This window comes from Ascaphus truei, chromosome 3, assembly GCF_040206685.1.
Source record: "Ascaphus truei isolate aAscTru1 chromosome 3, aAscTru1.hap1, whole genome shotgun sequence".
Lineage (NCBI taxonomy): Eukaryota > Metazoa > Chordata > Amphibia > Anura > Ascaphidae > Ascaphus > Ascaphus truei.
The window spans coordinates 334027484-334055328 of record NC_134485.1 but is presented as its reverse complement, the minus strand read 5'-3'; the positions used below and the strand labels follow the sequence as shown (position 1 = coordinate 334055328).

Sequence of the window (27845 nt, the reverse complement as noted above, 5' to 3'; positions counted from 1 at the left end):
TTTCTGAGATACGTCTCTTTTATTACAGCATTAGTGAATACATCAAAACCATACCCACGTCCCATAAAGTGACCCCGCAATTATGTACACTATAATGCTCACAGGTAGGATCTAGATGCAGTTCTAAAAGCCCTTCTGGTTTGGATGAGGGGGGGGGGGGGGCAGGAAAAGAAACTAATTTTTCAAAAACTCACAAGAACCCATCTGGTATAGCAGGTATACTGCCAGAAACACTGCGGTTATAACATTGCCCTTTTAAATAATGTCACTAACACTTCATGGAGTATTGTTACCATCTAATAAGCAGCCATTAAATCACATTTACTTCCAAAAGGTGCCTATAGTGCACTTCTCTGTGAAGTGCTGCGGGGACTCAGGGCAACAAAAGCCTTGGGTGCTAAATTATGTGATAGCAGTAACCCAACAGCACTAGCAGTTCCCCAAATTGTAAAAAAACAGGTGTCAAGAAATGCAGAACATGCCCTATTCTAATGAGGGCAACATTTGGCACTGTATTAAGTAGGACAAGAGGTTAAAGTCAACTGCAGTACAAAGCCAGTCTTCCTGGATATGAAGTGGTTAACCCCTTGATTTGTGTAAACCAGCCTTAAAGTGAGGCAGCTATTTACTGTACATACTGAGATTGCAGAACCTACCTTTCTTCTAAACTAGCTCAACAGAGGAGCAGATCTGGAGTGAAGTCACTGTACCCTACAGAGCCCTCATTAGGTTTCCTGGCCTGCTGTAGCTTATCTGCATGCTGTTTGCAGAGTGTTTCCTTTACAGGTTTCCAGTGGAATAAGTTTTTCTTAAACTAACTGGATAATAAAGGTGTATACGTGCAGAAAACGAACTCCCTCCTAGTGTGGAGGAGCTGAGAGATGACCACAGGAATATGCTAAAGAAGAGGAGGCTCAGCAATTACTCCCTCCCCCCCCCCCCCATCTCTCTGAAATGGGCTAATTGCACGCTCTGGGAGAAGGTAACATGGTGATAGGTTTAGTGTACAACCTAAAAGGAATCAACAATGAAGACAACTCTAAATTGAAAACATTTTCATATTAGATGGGATGTCACAACCAGTTTTTCTTTAATTTTTTAAATTCAACTCCAAACTTAACGTGTTCATACCATAGTCACCATGTATCTATTGCAATATGAATTGTTCTACACTGCAAAGCATTCTGGTCCATGTTGTGCCTCCTGCTTTCTGAAATTCCACTGGCACGGACACTTTCCCCCCCTGAACTCCACATTTTAAGACTTCATATTAAAGCATCATTGCACGTTTCAAGAGAGACCAAAATAGAAGTTAACTACAAAGAGCAACATATATACCTATTGGAAATCACTAGTATGGCCAGAGAAAATGACTGAACATCTTAAATATCAAAACTCAAATTATTTTATTATCCTTCCTTCCCAATCATGCTGCCCTTAGACTTCCCAGCTCAATGCCCTCCTACTCTCAAAAGGGAGCACTTCAGTAGAGGCGTTGGGAGTGTTTCCAGAACATACGCCATGTTTCCTCCAACTTACCACGTACAACTGCACAGGATACGTAACCTTAAGAATGACCTGCTTAATGCGCAGTTCTAGGGCACGTCTGAAGTGTTTCCCCCCTGTGGTAATTATAAGTAATAACATGCGAGGCAAGAAAACGATGCAGCAAACTACATGTCAAGTGTACTGCTATGTTACACATTCTTTCACTGTTCATGTGACAGCAGTGCTGCTTTCCTCGTTTCCTTTTTACATCCACATACCTGTATGGGAATCTCCTTTCTTGCTGCAGGCGCCAGTTAAAGAATGAAGTAAAAGGTGATACTGCAACAGCATATGCAGAGGAACAAAACAATGAAGGGACAAAGAAACAATATGCAAACAGTGCAGTAGTACTAGGAAGAAATATGACAGAACCAATACACAACTTTGGCGCATGACCTTATATTCAGTACTTTTTAAGTTTCAACATTGTAATCACATTATAATTTGCAGTGGCACATCCTCCTGATCACATTGCTTTCTGTTTCGTTATTACAGGTCTTAGGTATAGCAGATCTGTAGGGGAGAATAAAGCACAGAAAATGCATTCTAATCCACATACTGTATTAAAAACAATGATTGAAGTAACAGAAGGTGTTGGAAAAAAAAAAAAAACAAGAAAAAACAATGTATTTAATTCAAAAATATAGAGCTCACTATAACGAGAGAAAAAAACTGAAATGTAGCTATTGCAGCGGCTAAAAGCTAGTTAATGTATTTTATTATTTGGTCATGTAGACAAACACACCAGCTCCACTTAATCTGCCATATTTTTCTGTTTTAGTTTTCCCGTGTCCTTTCGTTTACGTCTCTGTGAAGTTCCCCAGTAGCTTTTTGCATTCCAAAAATATGGGACGTCGAATACAAAATGTTCTTGCTATTTTAGAGAAATATTGACATACCGAATAAACATTAATTTTTTTGGCAGAAAAAGCACTGCGATTTTCTACTTGATGCTCAAGTCCTCTTCACTTAAACTTTGGAAATGGTGTCACATATTTTCCTGTGATAGATATGAGCCCCAGACAAAAGCAGCAAGTATAGTATTCTCTGTGATATTTAGTTATTGTGGATGTTGCATTTTGACTTTTGTTTCTTCATTTGCAACTAGTGCAAGATTTTGAAAATAAAATAACAAATAAATCACACACACTTGGGTATACTGTATGTTTCTCCAACCACCTCCCACCAACATCGATTACTATGTTAAAAAATAGCGATCAAGATGAAAGAGGCAAAGTAAAGGCAATTTGAAAAAAAAAAGGATTGGACTGGCAGTGAACGTTTAACCCAGTTTCTTTCCCATTTTAATCCTTTATGGACACAATAATCAATTCATTGCTTAGCAATTGTTGCAAGCCTCTGTGTCAGGTCAAGAATGATTTTACATGCAGGGCTAGAAAAATCCACTTATCGAGTGAACAAATTACGGGCGATGAGCAGTACCGCTGGGGTAGAGCTGCCTGACAAGATGCTGGAAAGACCGCTGTGGTGGTAGAGCTGTCAATCACACTCTTCTTCCCAAAGTCACAGCTCACAATGCCTGGCATATTAATATCCAAGGCACTGTGGGGCATGACTCCAGGAAGCAGAGTTGTTGTGGGCAACCTCTGAGAAGCAGAAAGGTGATTGACAGCAACGCGATTCTTTTGCATCACTGGTCTTTGCAACGCCTTGTCAGGCATTGCCAGCACTCTTCACCTTAAAGCAACTTTGCAGACAGCTGGTGGTGGACGAGTGACTTTTTTTGGGGGGGGGGGACTGGTGAGCCTAAATATTTTTTTTTGAGCCCTGTGTACATACATCATGACCAAAAAGGTGGAAAGTAAACAGCAGCACTCCTCCCATCAAACTGAAATAACATTATCAATGTGTTTTTACGTAAGAAAATCAGTGTTTTTTTCCCCCTCTGAGAGCATCAAAGATGTCTCGTGTACAACGCACTGATAACGTAATTTACCTCTAACTACATCTTTCCTGGAAACATATATAAAAACAAAAAGTAACAAATCGTTTACTTTTGTGTGTATTGCTTTCTGGGTCTTCTTCACTTATTTTTGGAGTTACTCCAAATACAATGATACTCCTGTTTCTTCTTGTAAAAGACAAGGATTGCAAACCTGGAACCCTGGGACATCCCATTTGTGTGAACAGCTGCTGACAAAGGGGAATGGTTTCCCCCAAAAACGTTGTGCTTTGTGCTGCAAAGAAATGTATAATTCTGAATGTCCAAGTGACTCGGTCACATTGTTCTTCCTGCGTGCAGAGAGATGTTCTGCTATAATTCTGGATTTGAACACAAAAACAACGTTTGTATGGTATCTCAGGAAGAGTATAGGGTGTGTACTGTGGCACCACCAAACAAAAGAATACGAAAATATATTAATACATGGAGAAATCATGACCACACGCTTACTATTGCATTGCAGCATCTAGTACACTGGGCCATTATAGAGGGTTGAGAACCACAAGATCCAAAATGTATTGCAACACTGTCACAAAGCTATCGGGACTGCAAGATCCAGAATGCATTGCAAAAACACTGGCCCTTTCTAATGGCTTTTGAACTACAAGACCCAGAATACATTTCAACTCCAAGTATGTTGGATTAGGAGTATCGGAACTGCAGGAACCAGAATGCAGTGCAAGATCACACAGAGTTGTCTTTTCTCCTTCCACACTCTGGCCAAAGACTACAGGGGGAATCAGAAAGAGGATTACTTAGATCAGGGGTGCTCAACGCCAGTGCTTGGGCGCCCCATCTCCCCCCCCCCCCCCATCAGGTTAGAGTTTCAGTATATCAAAGATTCAGCACAGGTGGCTCAATCAGAGGCTCAGTCAACCTGTGGACTGATTGAGCCACCTGTGCTGATGCAGGGATATCCTGAAAACCTGACCTACTGGGGGAGCCCCTGACTTAGATGACCACCAAAAAAGCAAGACCTCCACAGGCGACACATCACTGGCTCTGTAATTGTCCTTACCACCGTAAAATGAATTCAGTTAGTACACTTACAGTATCTCTCAAAACATCTTCTGATTCACCTTTAAGGGCAAACCACACAGCAGTGCTCCATTTTATACAGGGTAGCAGAGCATTGCTGCGCAATGTCCCCTGATGCTCTGCAGCTGTCTCTTGTCATCAAGTCATTATCCCCTTTGCCGTTTGCAAAGCAGTATCAAATCATCAAAGGGAACAGCAGAGGAGCTATAATGAGGGAGAAAGTTTTCCCTCATGGAATGAACAGTTTGAACCATTGGACAGCACAGACACCTTCTCCTGCCTCCTCGTTCCATTCTTGGGAAGCAGCTTGCAGCCCCTCCTAATCAGCTGTGATGCCTTTGGCTCGGAGCTCCTCCTGAACTCTCAGCAGGTATGTGGGATCTGGGTATCCAAATCTAAGAGCAAAAGAGGGAAAGCAAGACAATCTCAAGTCCATGCCTGAAGTATATACGCAAAGGACAGCCCTTTATCATTTTATCACCCGTAGGCTCTAAGCTCATTGCCGTCCCTTAGTTTATAATTTAACACATTTTTGGTAGTTTCGCAACGCCACTGATTTTTATATTAAATCAAAAATGGTTAAATAATAAACTAAGGGGCGACAATAAGCTTAGCCTATGGGTGATAACATGATAAATCCGTCACTGGTTGTATTCATAATGTATGCAGAGACAGAGCTGTAGGGCAACTGCAATAGGAAGGTAACAAACACAGCCCCTCTAAGCTCAGAACCCAAACCCACCACACCATATAGATCTGTGTCAAAAAGGAGTGCTACTGAGATTGTGACTTTGCTGCAATAGGGAGCGAAAGCCATCCGAACAGGACAGATGTATTTACATAGATGTGTAGATGATTATTTACATAACATGGGAAGACAGTGTACAGAGAATATTATACACACACACGTGTATGTGTAGTGTGTAAATACACACATATATATATATATATATATATATATATATATATATATATATTTATATCACACACAGTGGTCAATGCAAGAACTGGACCCACATGCTTGCATAATCAACACCAGCACCTCAACTACTATGCCACTTGTTTTGTTTACTAATCAAAAAGCATTTGTAACAGATTGTTTCTTCACACAGATATACTGTAAAAAGGAAAAAAAGCAGGACAAATTCAGAACTCCTAAAGTAGTTGTTGAGGGACTGGCCTGGATTACACAAACCTGCAGGTTTGATTCCAGCCTTGTCAATATACAGTCAGTGTGTGTGATTTAGGAAAAATCCCTTTTACTGGGTATTGTTAAAATTATAGGACTCTTACAGCTGTGGTCCTCCTGTGCAGTTGGTTTTATGGTGAATGTCATTCCACGTAATGACATTGGGCCTCCCTGTGGTCATCGATGTCCCAATGGTGAAGGTCAGACGCTGGTCGAAGGCTTTCTTGAACAGGGTAAGAACTTTGTTACCCTCGGGGCAATCAGGCAAGTAAGCAACGCGAGTTGTCCCTGGATACCTCACTCCAGGATTAGGGTGCTCCGACTGTAGAGAAATTAGGAACTATTAGCAGACCTGTTCACTTTCAGTGGGCCTGCAGACAAGATCTTAGGGCTCGTCAGCGACAGAAATGCAGAGTTATTTGGTTTATAAATAATTAATAATAATAATTTATATTTAAGCTATTAACTGCTGTAGTATAGTATAATGCTGGACTACGCAACAATTGAACAGAAGAATAAGGAGCATGTGAACTCTAATACTGACTCCTGTGAAGGCTAAAGTCTAATGACTCATGAGAAGGCTAAATAAATGTCACCTCTAGGGTTGGGTGGATAAAGGTATCACGACAAGCATTCAGTCAAGTTCCCCCCATTGAAGAACACCCATTCAGTGAAGAACACCCATTCAGTGAAGAACACCCATTCAGTGAAGAACACCCATTCAGTGAAGAACACCCATTCAGTGAAGAACACCCATTCAGTGAAGAACACCCATTCAGTGAAGAAAACCCATTCAGTGAAGAACACCCACACTGTTCATATTAAAATCTTACTGGAAGGGGAGAGAATGCAGAGTATAAACCTGCAGATGATAGATGCTAATTTCAATCATTTCAAAACACTTGACATATAAAAATTAGCATATGTCCCAGGTATCTCAGGTGTGAATAGTTTTGTGCACAGGTATCTCTCCACATGCTTTTTCGTGGAGTTTTTGATGAAGTATATTACTCACTTGGCTCTCTCTCATCAGCATTGTAGATATGCGTTAACCTCAAGGAAAATAACATCCGTTAATGATTTTGATAAAAGCCCGCTATTAGCACTAAGCGTTAACGGACCTCTGTGGATTTTGCCCTAACCTCAAAACTCTACCTGTGTATGTATTTAACTACACCTAAGAATGATGGTGTATAGATTAATATCGTTTTTACATCTGCAGTTTATTATGAATGAGTAACTTCTTACTTTTATCCCATCAACATTATCTTTACTTTACATCGTAAAAACAATAATCCTTCCCTGGCACTCTTCAAGGTCTTTTGTCACTTTGCCCATGAGGTAGAGAGGTAGGTGGCAGAAGGCCACAAACTGTATTGCGGTCTCCTAAGGAAGGTTTAATGTATATATAATAGATCTTAAAAGAGCAGAATAAAATCATGCATTAGAAAACACCTAACCAGTTGCAGTTCAGATTTAAGTGTATATTGTATGTTATTGCTTTTTGGGGCAAATGGGCACAAAAGTTAGCATTAAAAAGAAGAGCCAACCATTCTGTATATAGAGTTGATATGTATACCTCCCATAAGTAACTCTTACGGTTCATCATTAAGCCTATTGTCAAAAAGATTTTGTATTATTAGCCGTTAACCTCCTTCGTATCCCATCCCGTCCCTCACACTCCTCCCCCTACTCCCATGTTCTCACCTACCCTCACCCCTTCCTAAACTCTCTGCAAAACCCTCCAAAGTCACTCACCTCACCGATCACCTCCATTGTCAGACCCATCACCATGCCACTGACAAGACTAAATCCAGAGACCTGATCCCAACCAAACAAGCTCTCAATGCCCTTAACCATAATTTCCCACCTCTGCCCTCCACAAAACCATCTTCACAATGACTATGCCCATCACATGAAATGTTCCATATATAACCCCATCATTGTTTTACTAACTAATGTACAGCGCCCTGGATAAGGGCACTATATAAATGTTGTTATAAATAAATAAATAGCTGATTCTGCTTTTGTTTTGTGACAAAGTCAGAATAGGTTTCCTACTGTAGCTCTGACCTAGATTAAAACCCCATTTAAGCAGCCCTTGGATATAAGAGAAAGCGGAGGACTTGGCAAAGCTGAGGTAGAGGACATTACATAATGCAGGGGAGAGGTGGGGAGCTATGTTTTAATGGGAACTCTGATACAGGACGATCACACTATCAAATCAGTGATTAATAATAATATATATATATATTTTTTAAAAAGTAGATTTCCCTCGGGAGGGTTAGTACAGTATGTTAGGCATGATAAAAATAATAATTGGTGGCACACCCCATGGGGGTAGTCGGTGTTCTACCAATGACTTTTAGGTAACTTTGTTTTATAACAGTGAAGATGTGAAGTGTTATTTATTGCACATGTATCACAGACACCAGCAGAATGTGTTGTGTGGGGTGGTGATGTGATATTTACATGGTGGAATTTGCTATTCCTCTCTAAAAATGTTCAAGAAACAAAGAAGCGTATGATTTGGTGCCTTTTTTTTATCTAAACCGTAAAGAACCTCCATAACTTATATTTAACAACTATGAAAACAGTCACAATAGTTCTATAAAAGGAATCAATTAAGAATTCTACTAATTATATTGATTCCAGAACAAGTGAAATCCTTCAGTTTGAAATAATAGCTATTAATGGGCCAATTGATGAGAATACACAGGTCCTCTTATATATGAACACTGAAGACTAAAAAAGGCATCTTCCACAATGTTCTTGTATAATAAAACAAATCTGTCTGACTGTTTATTACAATCAGTCAAAACCAATGTTGTACTTCTGCGTTTGTTTGTGCAGTATATATTACCGTTCACACAAATCTCTCGGGTCCCTATACTGTACAATGTGTTGTGAAGCGATCTTTCCTCTTGCTTAGAGACTTGTAAGCCTCATTCACTGAAGCTTACATTTTCCCAAGCAAGAAAAAAAAAAATATGTCTTAATTTAGGTTGAATTTGGCTCAGGCTTGTTTTTTTTGTTTGTTTTTTTAAATGATGCACAAAGAAAATAGAATATGATTTCATGGGAATTTACTGATTGCTCCTTATAAGCACTTCCAACATCTCATTTTGATGTAAGGAAGACAAAATAGGTGCAAAGCCATCTCATATATTGTCACTAAGGGGGGGACATGATTCACACGACTAGCAATCCAACACTATAAATGATTTGTGCAGATACAGTAGTCTGACTTACTGCCTCCAATATTGTTTTCTTTTTTGGAGGGGTGGGGTTCAAATAAGCTGGTAGATAGACTCACGAAAACAAAATTACTGTTGTTAAAAAAGAATATATATATAATATCAGTCCGGAAACCCAGGCACTCACAAATGCGTAGATACATGTAGTAATAGGGTTCAGACCGTCCAGGTGTCAGCAAGGCAGCACATCTGATATAAGAGAACTGGACTGGCACGCCAAGATCCAAAAGGTGAAATGTATTCCTCAACGTTTCATCTCCCAACGGAGCTCTTGATAAAGGCTCAGTTGGTAGCCGAAATGTCGGGAAATAAATGTCACCTTTGGATCTGGGAATGCCTGGTATGTATATAATAATAGAGAAGAGGAGTCGGGTTGAGCACCGCACAAAATTTGGGCTGCAGGCAGGTTAAAAATAAACTATTTATTCGGCATGATGCCTAAAGACATACAACGGATGATAGCCCTCCGACGCATTTCCAGCCTCAACGGCACTTTGACGGCAATTTTGTGCGGTGCTCAACCCGACTCCTCTTCTCTATTACTACACTCCTGGGATTGATGCACGCTATCTGAACAGACCTAGATGCTCTTTGTGTGTATTATTGCTGAATTGAACACCAGCTGTCTTTTTTCTTGTATTCGTAGCCAGTGTGGACATTGCAACGCTTAAAACAGCAGTTTGCACGGAGCGGGAGGACAGATCGGAGGATGACAAGGGAGGTGCTTCACAGAACCAAGGTATGCTGAGATACACTATATGAGTGATAGTGAGCATCCCCCCTCCACGTCATGGACTCCGTGTGAGTACAAGATTATACAATACCATACAACCCCAGGCTACGTCATCTGTACAGCTTGGGGATTATAAAAAGAAGTCTGTTTTTGCTCTATGACTAATCAGTTCAGATTTTATTATACACTGTATACTCTATGCAGAACAGGATTTTGGAAGCACCCCTTCAGGATTAATTTCCTACCCCATATCAATGGTATGTATGTATATATACACACACACGGTGTGTGTGTGTGTGTGTGTATATATATATGTATGTATGTATATATATATATATATATATATATATATATATATATATATATATATATATATATATATATTTATTTTATGGTCATAAGTGCCTTTTGTATATCTCATTATATTATCCCTGCATTTGGTTCTACTAAAACCACAACATGTCTTACCCCTTGGATGCCTGGTGGGAAGACATACTGTATGATAATGGTCCCATATTTCTCATAGCTGGGCAGCAGCAGACCGGAGTCCTTGGACACCAACATCCTGCCATTTTCAGGCTGGTTCCCCACCAGCTGCCCATAGAAGCGGCCACACATTGGGCAGGCTTTCTTCACCTGCAGAGCCCTGGTGATACAATCCTCGCAGAATGAGTGCTGGCATTTCTCCAGTGTCTTTATGTTCTGGATTTCACCCAGACAGATTGGGCACTGGTTCTCTCTGTCATCCTCTACTTCCTCTCTTCTATGGTCACGGCTGCTGCCATGACTACTGCTGGCTCCTCCTCCCGAGCTCCCAGGAACTCCCCTGCCGCCACTGCTCTGTTGCCCCCTGGTGTAAGTGCCTCGGATGTGCAACTCGGTTGTGTGTTCATTGTTCTTATCCCCATAGGCCATACAACCTGACAGCTGATGTTGCTTGTAGGACTTCTTCAACTCCTTCTCAGTCTCCTTCAGCAGGGTTTTGAGAGCCTTTCTGGCCAGAGGGAGGGCATTCCCCGGAATGTGGCTCTCAGGGGATAGTCGTAGAACATAGATCTCAGAAGTTTCACCATCTATTAAGATCCGGACTCTGTTTTCCTCCCTCAGCCGTGCAAGTTTTGAAGGGGTCTCTTTGTTGAGGAAGTCCCAGACGGGCTTGGTAACCGTTACTTTGTTCTTTGTGTTTCCTCCGCAGGCTGCCATTCTGGACAAGACAAACGAAACTAGAAAGAAGAGAGCAAGGAGTGGAGTAAATAAAAGAGTTACAGGGCAGCACACCAACATCCACAAGTGACAAATGGACCAGTCTGTTCTTTTGGGAAGGGAGAAGTATGCTATTGCGATTTTGGGTAAGTGAATATTAACTTCAACCCATGAAGACTTTGGCTTATTACTTTAAAACCCCTAGAAAAATGTGTAATTTAGTGGTAAGAAAGCAGCTTTTTGGAATCAGAGGGTCATAGAGCCTCAGCCATCTGTGTGCTTTGTGATTTTTGGCAAGTTACTTAAACACTCTGCACTTCAGATACCAATATTATATTGTACACCCTTCAGAGCTTGGATAATATAAACTCACAAATATGACACTCCAGTCTGTGTAATGGCAACAAGTCCTAATGATTAATGTTTCCATATTTTATATATGTGTGCAGAACCTTACAGAGCAGACACTGAAATACTGGAAACTGTCTTCAAGTACAGAGAAACGTGCACACATACAATTAAACAGAGTTTCTGCAATCAAGAGCTAACAAACTGAATAAGCAGACAGAGCATGACATTGCAAACACACTATTAGGTGAATGAAAGCAGCAATTAGGAAATAAGAATCCTTACCAGGTCCCAACAGAGGAAAAGGGAAGCTTTGATGTAATGAAACATATGGATATTTTCAGATATGTAATTAAAATACAAAATATCAGTCTAGTGACTAATTTTCTAATATACTGCTGCCTACCTTTATCTTGCACAACACTATTCTGAGCATTTCCATATAGCCAAGCACTTAGGCCCCTATTCTACAGTATATAGCATGGGTGGCCAACTCCAGTCCACACGGGCAAGTTTTCAGGATATCCATGTTTCAACACAGGTGGCTCAATCCTTAAATCCTGACCTGACGGTGGCCCTCGAGGACTGGAGTTGGCCACTCCTGCCGTCTAGTATTCTGAAAGCCGCTTCCCAGTGATGGAGAGGAGTCGAATGGGACTAAAACCTTCTCCAGCACAGGGAAGCAGATTACAGAATATTGCATTAGGACTTCAACCTTATGTAAAACTCTGGTCACATTTTCCTGTATTATAATATACAAGAAAGTTAAAAAAAAAAACCCACACATTTCTTGGTCCCAAGGGAAAAAAAAGGCTGTGCAACTACACATTCACGGTACCTACAGTATCACACATTTACATTCCCAGTTTGCTTACAGCATACTGTAGATGTTATACAACTGAAGGAAGGTGAGGTCTGACACTTGGATGTTTCTCGTTTTATGTAGGCCTCAGCAAGTAATTAGGGTTATTAGAACAGCTCTGCCCTCGTGTGATAACGACAAGCAACCTGGTCTAGACAATGCACCTCTCTAAACGCACTAGTAATGTATATATATACACACACACACACACACACACACACACACACACACACACACACTTGTAATATAAACAGTACTCCCACTTCATTCTCGCATCAGCGTTACTCATGCATACTCAGTTTTTCCCGCGCCCAACTTCCGTCAGCACTTTCTTGTGGCTTACTGTAGGGGGCTGGGTGGTTTTGTTAGCAGATTTTTGGTTAAGTATCAAACATCTTTATTTAAAAAGGCACGATCAATTATAAATAGGCCTTGTGCAATTCTTGCAAGTTTCATGCAGCTGCATTTGCCTCTATCTTGATAAGCTCTTTTGCTCATGGTCTTCAAGCTAACCCTACCCGGCATTAAAACATTAACCCATGCCTTGCTGGATTATGATTGCAGTCTCATCATATTACTTACTTTCTCTCTTATAGTGGTCTCTTAACAGGATATTACAGTCCAAAGTCCAACAACTACATAAGAATGTAACTTGCTTAAATAAATGTAATTATCCTTAAAGCCGCTTCTACAACAAGGTAAGTTTTTAGTGTGTAGGGGGTGAACTTTAGGGGGTTTAGTGGTTATGGCAGGGGGGTTAAATGTAGGGGTTTTAGTGGATAGGGTAGGGGCTTAACTTAAGGGGTTTTAGGGTAAGGGGCAGTGTTAGTATTAGGGGTTAACATTAGGGTGTTTTAGGGTAAGAGTTAAGGTTAGGGACGTACCATAGTGGCAAAGCGTCGTCAGGTCCCGGCGGCGAGATGAGTTGCAGCCAAGTGCCGGCGGTCATTTGGTCGCAACGAAACATCCGTGACTAAAATGTCCTAGACCGTGATGTACTAAGCGTCAACATTGTAGGGTATCTTTCTACTTAATTTACTATTTAGGGCTTTCTCAAAAAGCCAACTACTGGTGCCAGGAGACCCCTTACAGCTTATTATTTTGACATGGGATGGCATTTAATAGGATAGCACTGCAAATTTTCAAAAGAACAGAGAAATAAATCATGACGCAATTTTCAGATACTGTACGTATACATCACGTTTGCATTTGTTACTGAATATTTTGAGTCCTATACATTCAAGTGCCAAAAAATAATTGTTAGTCGTGTAGGCCCATTTCCCAGCTCTTCACTGGAATATCTATAGGTTCCTGGAGGGTAATTGTTATCCACTCAATGTGAAATATGACTACAATTTTTACTGGCTCCCTTGAATATCATTGAATAGGATTGGGTTTAGGATCTTGCCCTTTCATCACTATTTGAATTATGTGGAACTGAAGCATGCTCTAGATAATTCAAAAGGGGGTCAATTTACCTCCACAAATTGGTAAGTGTTACTGTGAAGCACCCTCAAGGGGCCTCTACATATGATTAACATTTTAATTTGGCTTTAATCTCCTGCAATGTGGATAACTCTTTTAGAAACATATGGACAAACTGACCACCGAGGCACGTTATGCAACATGAAATAGGGTTCAGTGCACTACACATTAAATAAATATGTAAATGTGAACAAGAGGAATATAAGTCACATTGCGGGTACATATGGAATTGACGTAATGTGAATCTACAGAGTTTCGGGGTATCGACTGAACCATGAGACAGTTACCATGTCTCAAATAAACTGTAAGTGGTTGTATTGAATAGGACAGGTGTGCGCAAAGTGGGGGGCGCGGGAGAATTTCCAGGGGGGGAGGGGGGTGCGGCGGCTACAGAGGTCCCGCGCTCTCCCCAAAGGCACTTCAATTAAGCGCCGAGGGGACCGCACGAGGCCTCTGCAGCTTCTCCTACCTGATCTTCGGCGACGTGTCACCATGGTAACCGGCATCAAATGACACCGTAGGGTCACGTGACATTACCTGGTAATGTCATTTCATGCCGGAGTCTTGCAGGAGGGGTTTGAGGGGGGGAGGGAGGAGGGGTGCGAGCCGGGAGGTGAGAAGGCAGGGGGGGCGCAGGGTCAAAACATTGCGTACCCCTGATATAGGACATAGGGAAAAGAGCTGGCTGTAAAATAAACAAACTATTACAGCATAGTTTAAAACATGGTATCTTAAGCCTGTGCCATTTCACTGTCAATATTCTTTTCTACACAATGCTGTCGATTGAAGGATTTCTGAATAGCCTGCAAATCAGATAACATGCAGGTGTCCATATAGTTTTATCAATAAAATGCTGACTGGTCATGTGGTTAGGCACAGTGATGGCACTACCATATGTGCATCCCGTTCGGCTGCACCACTTTCAGGAGCACATCCTCCACACGGCGGAACGGTGTTCTGACACTTATTTTAGCAGCTGGAACACAGTTCCAGCATTTCTAAAGGCCCCTCTCTCTTACTCTCAACACCGGCTCCCCGGGCCCTAACTGTGGTGCAAGGCCTAACCCAAGAGCCGCAGAGGAAGTCCACCCTGGTGGTTCTAGCACGGAAGTTAGGCCTCATTGGAAGTTGGGCCCAACTTCCGCAATGACTGCCTGGTTGGGCTCCCTCTGTTGCCGCCACCGTCACTAAGGACCCGCTCCACAGGTAGGGCACAGGGGTGCAGGGGGCCTTTTGTTTTGTACTTGCAACGGGAATTAATTCCGCCCCTGGTTAGGCACTGCCCCATGAAGTTGGGAGACCCGCTCTGGAAGTGGCCACTTTATACCCTAGAGTTTCAGGTGCTAAAAATGACTTTTTCACTGTAAAAATTAGCTCTTCTATACCTGAATTGATTGTATCTTTAAGTTTAATTATTTGTTATTTTAATTTTTATTCTTTTTAGATTGACCTGACGTGTAGAAAATGTGAGAGGGATCCCTGCCCCAGAGGGCTTACAATCTATGAAGTGCAGTGAGAGATGGACAGGTGCAACAGGATAGCACGTGTGTTTGGTATAACAACCAAAGAGTCTGGTGCTGCTGTATATGAAAAGCACGAGTCACAATGAACGTTGTCAGACAAAGTGTAGCGTTTGGGAGAAGGTGGACAAACGCTAGTGAGAATAGTAACAAAGGCTTCCTGTAGAAAGTGGCTGTTGATTTTGAAGGTGAATAAAGTTAGATATCGAGTTTGCGGGGATAAGGTGCAGAAAGCTTACAATATCCTAAGCTTACCACAATAAATTATTAAAATAAATGTGGGACAATATGGTTGTGTGTTTTGATCGTTATTTTCCACGATAATCACGTAAGAGGTAGATTGCACGAGCCATGAAAATGATATTAAGCGTGCAAATCTATGAAATAAACACATCATATGAAAGAGCCGTCGATTACAAGAATACACTTTGTTTTCCGGCTAAAGAATCTTAAAATCTACAGACAAATAATTGAAATCAAAGATTGCCATGGAGACTATATAGTTGTCCACTCCCAGAATCATCTGCTGGTCTCAATTCCCAATTTTTGTGTCTCCCACTTAAGGGAGGGACGTGACAACATTAGACAGTAATGGAAAAAAGCTGGTCCATTCTGACATGCGGTTTTATTCCAACCAATAGGGATATTTAGTGAGACTTTTTCCCCACTTAGAGGAAGGACTCATAGAAATGTAGATAGAATCAGTTAAAAAAAAAAAAAAAAACATCTGGAAGACATATTTATCATGTTAGAAGGGGAATTGCACCATTAAGGATACTGCAGTTAAAAAACACACAATGTGTGTTTCAAATGTGGCCTGGGTTCCCTGGTTTGGCTTTTACGTCCACTGCAGCTTGGGAGAAGGGAGGTTGCTGTGGAGTCAGGTGACAAGGCCTGGCCAATGGAGTGTTAGGATTCCCTGCTGAGGCAGTTGTTACAGTTGGTGCTCTGAGGGCTTGCGGTCAGTGGGAGCTGGGACACAGCTAGGGGAGGTTGTACAGGTGCAGGGGTCTGTGACCCTCTGCAATAGACCAGAGATCCCCTAGGCCCCAACTCACCCTAGATTGTGACTGCTTTAGGGAAGGCCCGTTCAGTTAGGAATCCTGCCCTTTTAGTGATTAGCCAGCTTAGGGTCACAGTGGTTTCATTTGAACTATTGCTACTGCAGTCTGTGACCATTCTGCCAGAAAGGGAGCGACCATCATTGCGGAAGTCACTCCAGAGGGAGACATCCCATCCAGCGGAGGATATCGTTGGATCGGCGGATCCCCTGCTTCTCGTTGTTGGACACACCCGGCAGGTACCGTTCACCAAACGTGCACCAACACCGGTATAATAAGGCGCTGATCACGCCTAGAGGGGTGGGCATCTTTTGGGGACACTTATTGGGTGAAGTGACCATAGGACACCTCTGGTACTGTGGATACGGTGTGAGGATACACGGTGGTGGGACAACGCCCTGCGCTGCTAGGTATAGCTGTAACCATTAGTATTGCTATTGTCTGTATGTGGTTTATGGTTATTGCTCACAGTAAATGTTATTCTTATAATCTGTGGACTGTTATTAATAGTTTCTGCTCGGGATTATCCCATCCAATTGGGATCCCGTGCAGGTGGAAGCGCTGCCACCTCAGTATATTCGTTACCCCAGGCTCCCAGTAGCGGAGGCTCCGATCCCTGTAAGCCGACAGGTACCGCCAGCACAAGTAGACATTAGAGGGAAAAAGGGCAACACAAATAAAAAAGTAAGTTGATCTCACCCTAACAAATGTAGATGTGGGGAACATCCGGAAGGTTTTTTGACAGTTGAGGGGTCAGCAGGTTCAGGTATCCTTGACAACAGTTTCAGTCAAGCAGAATGTTCTATGTATGAAGAGTCTATAATGGAGGCGCCAGCTGAAGTGCAATAACAAGGTCTCTGAGCTTTTCATAATGGAGCATTCTTACTAGTTAATGTCATAGGCCCAGTTTATAATTAATTGAATGCACTTAATGCAGAAGTAGAATCTTTAGAGGAAGTATGTTTTGCAAATCGGCTTGAGTTGAGGTCTGTGCAAACGCTGGGTACATGGTGTACACTTGTAAGGAAAATAAGATATAAGAAACGCTAAGGCCGCGTCCATAGTGCAGGATACGGCGCGAGCTACGTAGCTTGCGCCGACACAAACACTAGGACGCCAATGCATATGCGCATAGGGCACGTGCACATGCACTACAGAGAGCGCGGTGCTTCGCAATAGAAACAAGTTTGTATTTCAAGCGCGACACCGGGTCACGTGGAAGCTAGCGCGTTCTACTATGGATGCGGCCTAAGACCCTCATCTGTCATTGCTGGGATTTCACCCAACAATTATATACAACACAGCAGCACAGTAATCATTATTTTAAAGCAACAATACCCATTTTTCTTTTTTTGTTATCAGCTGGAATCAGAATACTTTCCTGATCAAAAGTCCAGGAACCCTTCACTTGTAAATATGCAAATGTTTTAATATTTCCTTATGCAGTAGTCCAGGGGTGAGCAAACTATTTGATCTGCGCAACCCTTACCTCTTTTGCTGGGGTCTTGTGACAACACATCGCCACGGCAACCGGCGTCACTCCGAGCTTCTGAATCCTGGTAAGTGAAGTTGCAGGGGCCTCACGCGATCCCCCCCGGCATTTCATTTAAAATGCCTTGGGGAAGAGCACGGGGCTTCTGCAACCGCCGCACCCCCCACTTTGCGCATCCCTGCAGTAGTCCATAAGAATGGAGAATGAGTGCAGGACACTTTCTTTTACCTGTTACCCATTCAGTAACTTACACATCAGAGAATACAAACACATTGAACTGTCACCTCATTCCCCGACTGGAGGGCCAGCAAAAAAGTTACCAACAGTGTCAGGCGAGGATAACAAGGGACCAGTGTTGGGCCAGAATGGTAATACATGTAATAAGGCTTATACTCATGTATACGCATGTATACGCATGCAACACCCCTATCCCCCCCCCCCCCCTTCCTCCGACAGCAGGGATAGGGTGTACAGAAAAATTTATGAGGTAGATATACATATTGGTTTGTGCATTTACAGGGTTTTAGCTCAGCAATTACCTGTGCATCTTAGGGTTGTCATAGTGAATCCATGCTGGCTTGTAATAAGGAGTTAATAAATCAATAGAGGGGGGCGCCAGGAACTTTATAACATTAATTGTATTGAACATAGCAGCAGCGTCCATAACAGGACAGGTTCTCTCTCAGACTTGAGAATCTGGCAATCGGCTTCCTCTATAGCGACCGGCAGGTGATGCTCACTCTCCTTAGAGCTCTTGCGTACCCAGGACTGATCAGGGGATTTAACCCTGACAGCTCCTGGCATAGACCCCTCTAGTAAACAAGATAAGGAACCACCGCTTCTAACAGCATAGACTTGCCAATGTCCTGATTCTTGCGGGCCACCCCAACACTGGGAACTTGCCCTAAACTGGAAAACAATAAAAAGGTGTTGCCTGCTGCTTCACAGGCCATCTTAGCCTGGAGACCTCCCTGGAATCCTCCTAGATCTTATAGGATCGTCCTGATGTTACCATGCGGTGTGGAGATTAAAGGGTGGGTCCCCACCTTTTATACCTAAAGGTGTGGCCAACAGTCTGCCCCCAGTATCTGGGCAGATTTCTCTGTTGCCCTTGGTCACACCACTGAGAATGTGACCCTCTAGCAACTTCCAGAGGTCACAGGGCTGGACATGTGCCAGAAAGGGAAACAAGACACATTATAGTAGCAACTACTACAACCTCGCAGGTCTACCTTTGTGAGAGCAACTAACCCTGGCACTGCCTGCCGCTACCAGGGCAGACATGCAGGGCAAGGGGAAATGTTTGCAGGGTGCTACACGTACAGTAGATACATCCATACACGCACATACTAACTGATGTACACAAAGCAAGCAGCTGGACCCATAGGCAACACTGCCAAGGAAGATTCAGCCTGTTTTGCTTAGTCCAATTTAAATACTGTATCAGATGTATCATGTTTATTTTGGGAGACGAGGCCGGTCTGGACCTTAGGGACCCACCAGGTTTTCCCTGAGTACCCAGTGGCCCATTCTGAGCCTGTTTACATACTGTACTCTAGCTTTAATTAGGAGCCCCAAGTTCAATTCACTTCATGTTTGACTGGTTTGTATTTTTGGGGGGGCGGGGGTGGTTTGCTCATAGCTAGTTACAGTAAACACTGCACGCTCGCTTACCGATGACAAAAAAAAACAACTCTTTGTGATAGAGCAGCTATTTTAAATCGTCGTGATCTGCAAATATATTCGAATGTTAATACATTAAAATCACATGGCTGTATAACTCTCCTCAAGTGCAAGGGGGCCAAAAAGACTCAGAGACATAATTATAGCAAATATCTCAAAATTGCTGCACACTCACTCCAACCGAAATCCAAAAGTGCACAGCTTGGAACATTACAACAGGTCAGTGATTGTGTTATAGTAGTCGGGGGACTTGCATACTGTAGTATTTCTTTTGGTATTTTGATTTTATGCATTTTTGGTAAAACTATTTATATGTAAAATTCTGTAGATTATTGTATTTTTTTAATGTGTACTGTATACTGAAAAAAGGTACACGACATCACATTTCCAGAATATTGTTTTGCACAATGTAGTGGGTTGACAAACATAAGTGTGAATCTGCTTTATTTATAACCAGCATATTTGCCACCTCCTTGGAGAATGATATGTCGAGTAGCACATGAGCCGAGAATGGGATAACACAGGGGATTTCTATTCAACAGCCTTTAATTCAGGTACTAACCTTGCGATCACACCTAGACACCATGCCAGCAACTCTCATAGAACCGTCTGTCCCGGTCACTTCTTTTAAAGCTTTTAAAGCTGCAGTCCCCACAGTTACATGTATTGGAGTTGCAGTGAAATAAAAGTCCTCACCCATGTAACCCTCTCTATTAAAATGTTTGATATAGACTGTGGGATGCCCAAAAGAACCCTAAACAGACGAAATATCACTTAATGATTTAAGAGCATGGTACTTTTTAAGTAACAGGTATATGCAATAAAGCTGGTGAATGTCCCATAACAACACACCTAACTGGAATAACTCCCACCTGCAAGAGTGGAGACTTAAACACAATCCTGTGTCCAGAAAATGAATGGTGTAAATAAAATGGTCAAAAAAAAAACTTATATAAACTTGAAGAAAATCAAAAGTACTCACATAAATGAGATGAAGTCCAAATCGGTTTCCAGATGTTCAAGAACTGTGTGCAAGTCCCCTGTCAAGGTAAATTGGATGAAGAGAGAAAATAGCAGAGCACTACTCATGCAAAAAACAAGAGCATAGCGTGTCCCAATGTGGTTAAAAATGAAAAAGATTTATTGGATCAGAGCATGACACGGGCTGGAGGGCCACACCGACATGTTTCGCGCCAACAGGGCGCTTTATCAGGGCGCGAAACATGTCGGTGTCTGCCTCCAGCCCGTGTCATGCTCTGATCCAATAAATCTGTTTCATTTTTAACCACATTGGGACACGCTATGCTCTTGTTTTTTGCACGAGTAGTGCTCTGCTATTTTCTCTCTCTTCATCCTCTCTATTAAAATGTCATGTTTCCCCCCCCTAGATATTAACAGATATGTTTAGCAGTCAGGCTCGTAACAGCAGTTGTTTACCTAATTGAGCATTTGTAACTCACTGAGGAAAAATGCCGCAGCAGTTCACAAGTGTCAGCACGTACAGCGGAGCTATAATGTGGTTGTGTTTGGGGGGCTTTAAACCCAATTGTCATTTTTAAGAGGGCTCAACAATGGTTTTTACAAAACATACTGTGGGAGTTTCACAGCACTAGTACAGTAATCTGATTTAAAATCAAACAAAATGCTGGCAAACGATATCATAAAAGACTATGTGACAATAGAGAAACAGAAACTAAAAGGTTCTTTATTTATAAATATATATTCCCCCTCCACGCCTCACCCCCACTTCCAAAGTAGTTGGTAATGCACCTACAAGGCTAAGTCCCCGCTGGCGCTGAGCGCCGGGTGTCCTGCTTGTACGCGCGCGTGGGGGTGGGGGCATTGGGGGTAGTTAAGCACACAAGTAAGTATAGGTTTTTTGTTTACCTAAGCGCCGATCATGGGTGAGCACGAGTGCCGCGCACACTTACATATATCTATATATGCAAGTCCCTGCCGCAAGCGCCGCCTGCTCAACCCGATCAGCGCTAGCGGGGACTTAGCCTAACCGTTAGCTTTGCATGACATTCAAGCACTGCAGAGGTTACACCGATAGTTGTACTTTCTTCTTGCAGTAAATAGACTGCTCCTTTAAATTGCATTGGCTACAAATGATAGAAATATCAATGGGATCCCATGTATATAGCTCGAAATGATGTTTAGAGCTACAGGCTTGGCTTGAAAGGGTAAGGACACTCCAAGTCTAAGTCACACATGTCTTTAGTAGCAGAGCTGGGTTGAGAACTTGCTTTTTCTGACCACAGGGAAAGTCAGATGATGCTTCTCCTGTGCCTGCAGCAAGAGACAGTTTTTTCAGATTCAACTCACTTGTGTCCAACAGTGCCAGTGTAGGAGGTTAATTTGCACATTTGAAACTTAAAGCAAGCACTGGAATTTCCAGAAGCTCTTACGACAGTGCGCCGTGAACCCACATGATCATGTGGTTATATTTTTACGAAAGACTTGTTTCTGGCCTGCACGGGATCCGGGACGTTAGAGTGAGCAAAACAACTTCCCTGTACGCAGTTATAGTTATTAGATGTCAGGTTCACACGAAAATGCAAAGCTCTGCAACATATAGAGGTACAAACAGCACTGTCGCAAAGAACTCACAATTTAAGTTAGTTGGTGATGAAAATAAGAGGTCTTATTCAAGGTCTCGCATAGCTGAACAAAGCCTTCTTAGTTCACCATCTCATGATGTGCTTTACAGCATGCTTGCCACCTCCCACAGAGATATCCAGTGTAACAAATACGTTTATACTTTCACAGCACAGATACCTAAGGCCGAGCTCACTCTGCCTACTTCACGACCGGGCATCTGCGTTTGCGTGCCTCTGTCTGCTGGGCGATGTGTGCTCATCCCCAGCACACTGAATGACGCTACTTGTAGGCGGGATCCAGGCATGGGTAGGGTGTTTCTTTTGTTACATTTCACTCATTGGCTGGCGAAATACACGTGACATGGCTGCCGCACGAAATCACAACTTGAGTTGTCCCCCCCAAGTGTAGTAGTGTCAACACTGTACTGTGCCGCCACGAGTCGTTTGTAGACCGAAAACTATCATACACCAACATCAAAGAGTGACGAATGTGCGCATGCATGTAGGCGCGCGCACGTCGCGTAGCAAGCACAGTGAGCGGGGCCTAAAACACCGATCACACTACAGACACATCGGAGCCCCATATTTGCAATGCTTCTCTGGGAGAACTGGTTAGCCACACGTAAACCAGAAGAATAAGCTGTACACCATGTGAGAAAACTAAAATGCAAAATATAGCACTGCTCACAAAAGGTGATAATAGTGAAAGTGAATATGAAAAAAAAAATCATCCTCAAAAATATAAAATAATTATACTCAAAAGTGAGTATCATACAAAAGTGACAATTATACAAATCTAAATACAATCTCAAACAAAGTCTTTTTGAAGTGGTAGAGGAGTGGCAGCGGCAGCATATTCAAAATAGATCGCTTCTCATCTCTGAACCGTTATGCAAACAAAGACAAAACAGAAGAGCGTGCGACCACTCAGTGTAGTATCTTGCAAATATTATTTAAAGAAGAAGAGGTTAGTATTGCACGTACAGAATAGCGAAAACCCCCAGCTTAATGCAAGTCCAATTGTAGGGCACACGGCTGCAGGAACTCGCTTCAACCCGGTGTCTGATCTTAACAGGTCCTCGAGAGGGTAAGTCCGTTTCAAAGTTCCCAGTTAGTGCATCTTCCGGAGACCGCTCAAACAAGACGCTGAAACGGAGAACTTTGAAAAGAGTGCCATCCCATGGAGCGTGCAAAATAAGAATACTGCATTACGAGTGGTCGTATGCTCTTCTTTTTGTCATTGTTAGAAACATACCTTTCCCCTCCTCCACTCACAGACACATATCTTGTAGCCGACCTTCTCCTTCCTTGAACACACCTCAAACAACGTCAGGAAGACACCACTAACTGTTCCATCAATGTAAGCTTTTCAGGCATACCTTCTCTTCCCATCTTCTTCAGAGATTAGGTGGGAATAATACTCATATCCATAGAAACAAAAACAAAAATCAGGGACTTGTACTTCATACTCCCTTCCAGTAAAATACCAGGGGACTTCCTATTGTCTCCCAGTAATATATCAGTGACCCATATATATTTTGTTCCCTCACAATAAGACATCAGGGCTCTAAGTAGCTTCTAGTAAGACAGAGGTACATAGTTCTCCATCCCTCCCAGGAAGACATCAGCAAATAATCACACAATAATACATACTTCTCAAATAAGAACCCCAGCTACCCTCCATGCATCAGTCATACATCAGGGCACATATCGTATCTCTTCCTCCCATAAAGACATGGGGCACACATACTTCCCTCCTCCTCCCACAATGATATCAGGAGCACATACCTCTGACCCCCTCCCACAGAGAACTCAGGGACAACTCTCTGAATAAATCAGGCTCAGGAGACCAAAATGAAGACCACTGTCTGTAAATTGAGAACAAAGTCTTAACCTTCTACTACAATATAAGGAGCAAGGTAGGAAATTACAGTCTTTTCTTCATAGTCTAACAATTACGGATTTGGTTCACCAAGCTCCCCTTATATGATCCATTATGGCCCCTAATAGAATTTTGTTGCTCAGAAGTTAGAAAAGAAGGCAAGTAGCGCACCCCCCCCCCCCCCCAATTCTTTTTTAACAAGACATACTAGATGAAAGCACATAAAGGCTGTAAAATGCTGTCAGATCCCGATGGTAAATAATGATGCTCTTTACATACATGTATAAAGCCCCTTACATACTGTACATCACTGCTTCCTATAGTCTCAATATTTTTATACATTTCCTTGGTTCCCAGGGAAACATGTCCTCTCAGACTCAAACTCACTTGAATCCCAGGCCGCACATAGAATGGAGTTGCAGTAAAGTAAAAGCACTCACCCATGTTACTCCTAGTAAAATATGGTCTGGTGCTTTCCCTTCCCCCCCTTCCAAAAAAAATCACTCTGAATAATGTTTAAAACAGTTTGTCTAAATATCTGTTTGTACCGTATACCCTTTTCCAGGAGGGACAAATACTGGACATTTCTCCTTGTAGCAAGTAATAATATTTCTACTTCTTAAAAACAAAACACAACAATAATTCATTCTTTAAATGGATTAAAAAAATTACTATCTTTATATTTTATTTCCTGTGTTTTCCAAAAATTGGCTTTGGGCATAGCTTGCTCCTATAAATACATGCTATAGTTGTTCTAAGGAGAAGTTAAAACAAAGTGAAAATAGTCCTTTTTGTAATTTTTCTAAATTTCACCTTTAAGTGACTGAGTTTGCTCAAGAACATTTCAGCTCTCACTTGCCCCATAAGTGACTTTATGTGGACGCCCTTCTAATAAATAGTATAATTGAATCCAATGGGTTCCTTACCTGGAGACCCCATGGGCTGTTTCTGCAGCAAGAAATTCCCAACTGTCCTAATTCAACTGAGCTGCTGGGGAAAAAAAACAGATACACAAAGAAAATCAGTGCTCTGACCTGCTGAAAACAACATCCACTGTATATTGCAGACACTCAGCTCGCTGCTTCCCTCTGTGCACTTACACACTGCAATGTGGGGATTTTGCTCTAAACCCTCCAGACAGGGATGGGTCACTGTTTTGCATATAAAGATGACGGTTTGTTGTAGCATTTCTGCAATTTGCTCAAGCGAAAGTGATCTCAGGAAGTAGTCAAACCACGATCATGTAAACAGAGACATCCTGCTCTGAGACTGGCAGGATCTGATCATGAGAGACATCCATGCATATTAAAGACCCCCTAGATGCTTCATTCTCCGACCATCCAGTTCCTTACCTGACATCCTTGCAGCAAACAGAGAAGCCATTTGTTTTCCAGCTTCAGTTACCTGAGCCCAGCATTAACTGTACTGATTTGCTTTTCCTGTCATGTGCTCGCATGACTCAGCCCAGTGCCCCTGCTTTGTTCCTCCCCTCTCCCATTTATTTATTTATAAAATGTTTTACCAGGAAGAAATACATTGAGTTACTGCTCGTTTTCAAGTATGTCCTGGGCACAGAGTTAAGACAAATAATACATGGTTACAAATAGTTACATAAATGAACAGGGTATACATTATATACAAGACATTGCATGCACAGTTAAAGAAAATATATATTATGGGCGTATGAAACAGTTACAGATCAGATTAAAATGTGAGACAGCCTTAGATTTGAAAGAACTTAAACTGGTGGTGGATGTGAGAGTCTCTGGTAGGTTGTTCCAGTTTTGGGGTGCACGGTAAGAGAAGGAGGAGCGGGCGGATACTTTGCTGAACCTTGGGACCATGAACAGTCTTTTGGAGTCTGATCTCAGGTGATAGGTGCTGCATGTGGTAGGGGTGAGGAGCTTGTTCAGATAGCTGGGTAGCTTGCCCATAAAGAATGTAAAGGCAAGTCAGGAAAGGTGAACTTTGCGCCTAGACTCGAGTGATGACCAATCTAGTTCTTTGAGCATTTCGCAGTGATGTGTGTTGTAGTTGCATTTGAGAACAATAGCTGAGGAGGGGCTATGGAAGGAGGACACCGGGGAAAGCAGGTAGCCGTTGCTTGTAGAAGCACTGCAGGTACTATGTGCACCCCCCCAGGAGGAGAGCAGCAAGGCTCTGCATCACATTCTGATGAGCTGTACCCTCAATGACACAGCTGCTGCTGGGGTGTTCATAGGCAATGCTAACTCAAACACGCCACATACAACACTGGGGATGTTTAACTCTTTGTGTGCATATAAGGGGTTCACAAAAGTATTGACATATTGGAAGGATTAATGGCACAAACACCTCTTTGTGTAACCCAGAAAATCAATGTATAGATTTTCACTCATAATGTTACATTAACCACAATTTTTTTAATTAAAGTAGAATATCATCAGACATTGCTCTCCTGGAGGAAACTTTACAAGGGCAGTTGGATCATAGACGACCCCGTTCCGACCTTTCTTTATTCTGACTATGCCTCTGGGTCCGAGAGAAAGCTGTTCATGTAATAGCATTAACACATTAACTGCAATACATTCACAAGTTATTCATGTAAATGACCTGTAAAAGCAAGAGACTTAACCCCTTCCCTGACTGAGAGGCCAGCAACACAATGCCGGGTCCCCTGGCAGTAGCAGGGTTAAAATAATCCCCACTGGAGGTGGAGAGGAGTTATTACAGTGTTGTGCAAAACTGTGCAGAAGGTTAGGGGTTAATGCCATGATAATTACATACATACAAATAAAGCTAAGCATGCAATCATCAGGTATAAGAAGAGATTTCAGTAAATAACTATGTCCATTAGGACATATACTGTAGATAATGTAATCATAGGCATATATACTATATATATGAAATATTAATTATTTCATATTTATATATACACACACACACCTATAACATGTTAGTAGACGCAAAATATTAAATTGTGCTGCTCTATGTAAAATGAGATTGTAAATTCTTAACGGTAATGTAAATAGCAGTATTGCGGACATGGGCAGGGAAATATACAGTACATAATTACAATAAGTATGAAACACATACAGACAATTCCTGCTACAACCAGCCCACATCGAGGGAGAGAGAGGAGGAAACAAAGAGCAGAGCACAGTTTGCTGAATATGTCCGAGTCTTCCCATAGGCGCCTGGGAATGGATAATGTTGTAATGCAATGATCCATAAACTGTCCTTCAGCAGCCAGCTCCCAGCCAGCGACCCCCCCCCCCCCCCTGCTCACTTCTCTTGCAAGAAAACATATACTGTACATATGGTATGTGTGGTGTGTGTGTGTGTGTGTGTGTGTGTGGGTGTGTAAATATATGAATATAGTATATATGAATTATAGTGTATACATCGAACAGTTGGTTGCTGTTGGATCCCCTTATATGTGAAAGTGATCGCAATCCTCCCTTCCTCCCCCACCCTTGCAGCGAATACCCCGCTTTGCTATAATGCGGGTTATTGTTTTTTAGCCATACATCATAACGATTTAAAAAAAAAAAAAAAAAAAAGAGGGTAACGCACCCCGATCCCGGCATCAACGTGACACTTGTCCCCAGGCCAGGCGCGATGACAATTTTCTGGATGCAAAAGATAATCTACAGGATAGGATCCGGCCCGGAAACCCAGATCCTGCCATATCGCAGTGTAACATGGCCCCCTCCCCTGCACCCCAGGGGCCCCGGCGCCAGGAGCCTAAACAGATCCAGGAACACTGCACATCACATATCGGGATGCGATCCTGAAATTACAAGGACAGTGTCCAGGGATCTGGTGAAAATGCTGTAAGATTACATACCTCCCACCAGAGCAGCCATAACAGAGCAGGTCACATGGGTGTTTCGTTGCTGGAATGATGGTCATAGCCATAGCAACAGGGAAAGGAGCTGGGGAGGGAGGGATCCTGCCCTGAACTAGTGCTGGTGATTAGGAGGTGGCTGGTGAACT

The 27845-nt window shown here is 42.4% G+C and overlaps 1 protein-coding gene across 10 annotated transcripts; it reads right to left on the bottom strand.

Moving 5' to 3' along the window:
- On the bottom strand, positions 1–27845 carry DTX3 (deltex E3 ubiquitin ligase 3). Of its 10 annotated transcripts, none has more exons than XM_075591559.1 (6): positions 27697–27761; positions 24794–24857; positions 23774–23853; positions 10197–10951; positions 5843–6060; positions 1–4944 (listed from the first exon to the last, which is right to left on the bottom strand). In XM_075591559.1, the coding sequence occupies exons 4-6, from the start codon at positions 10929–10931 to the stop codon at positions 4869–4871; spliced, it is 1029 nt and encodes a 342-aa protein (XP_075447674.1). In that variant the 5' UTR covers positions 10932–10951; positions 23774–23853; positions 24794–24857; positions 27697–27761; the 3' UTR covers positions 1–4868. The 10 variants fall into 10 exon arrangements, with proteins under 10 accessions (XP_075447674.1, XP_075447675.1, XP_075447668.1 ...); XM_075591560.1 differs by lacking the exon at positions 27697–27761 and adding an exon at positions 25220–25273; XM_075591553.1 differs by lacking the exon at positions 23774–23853 and having other exon boundaries at positions 27697–27845.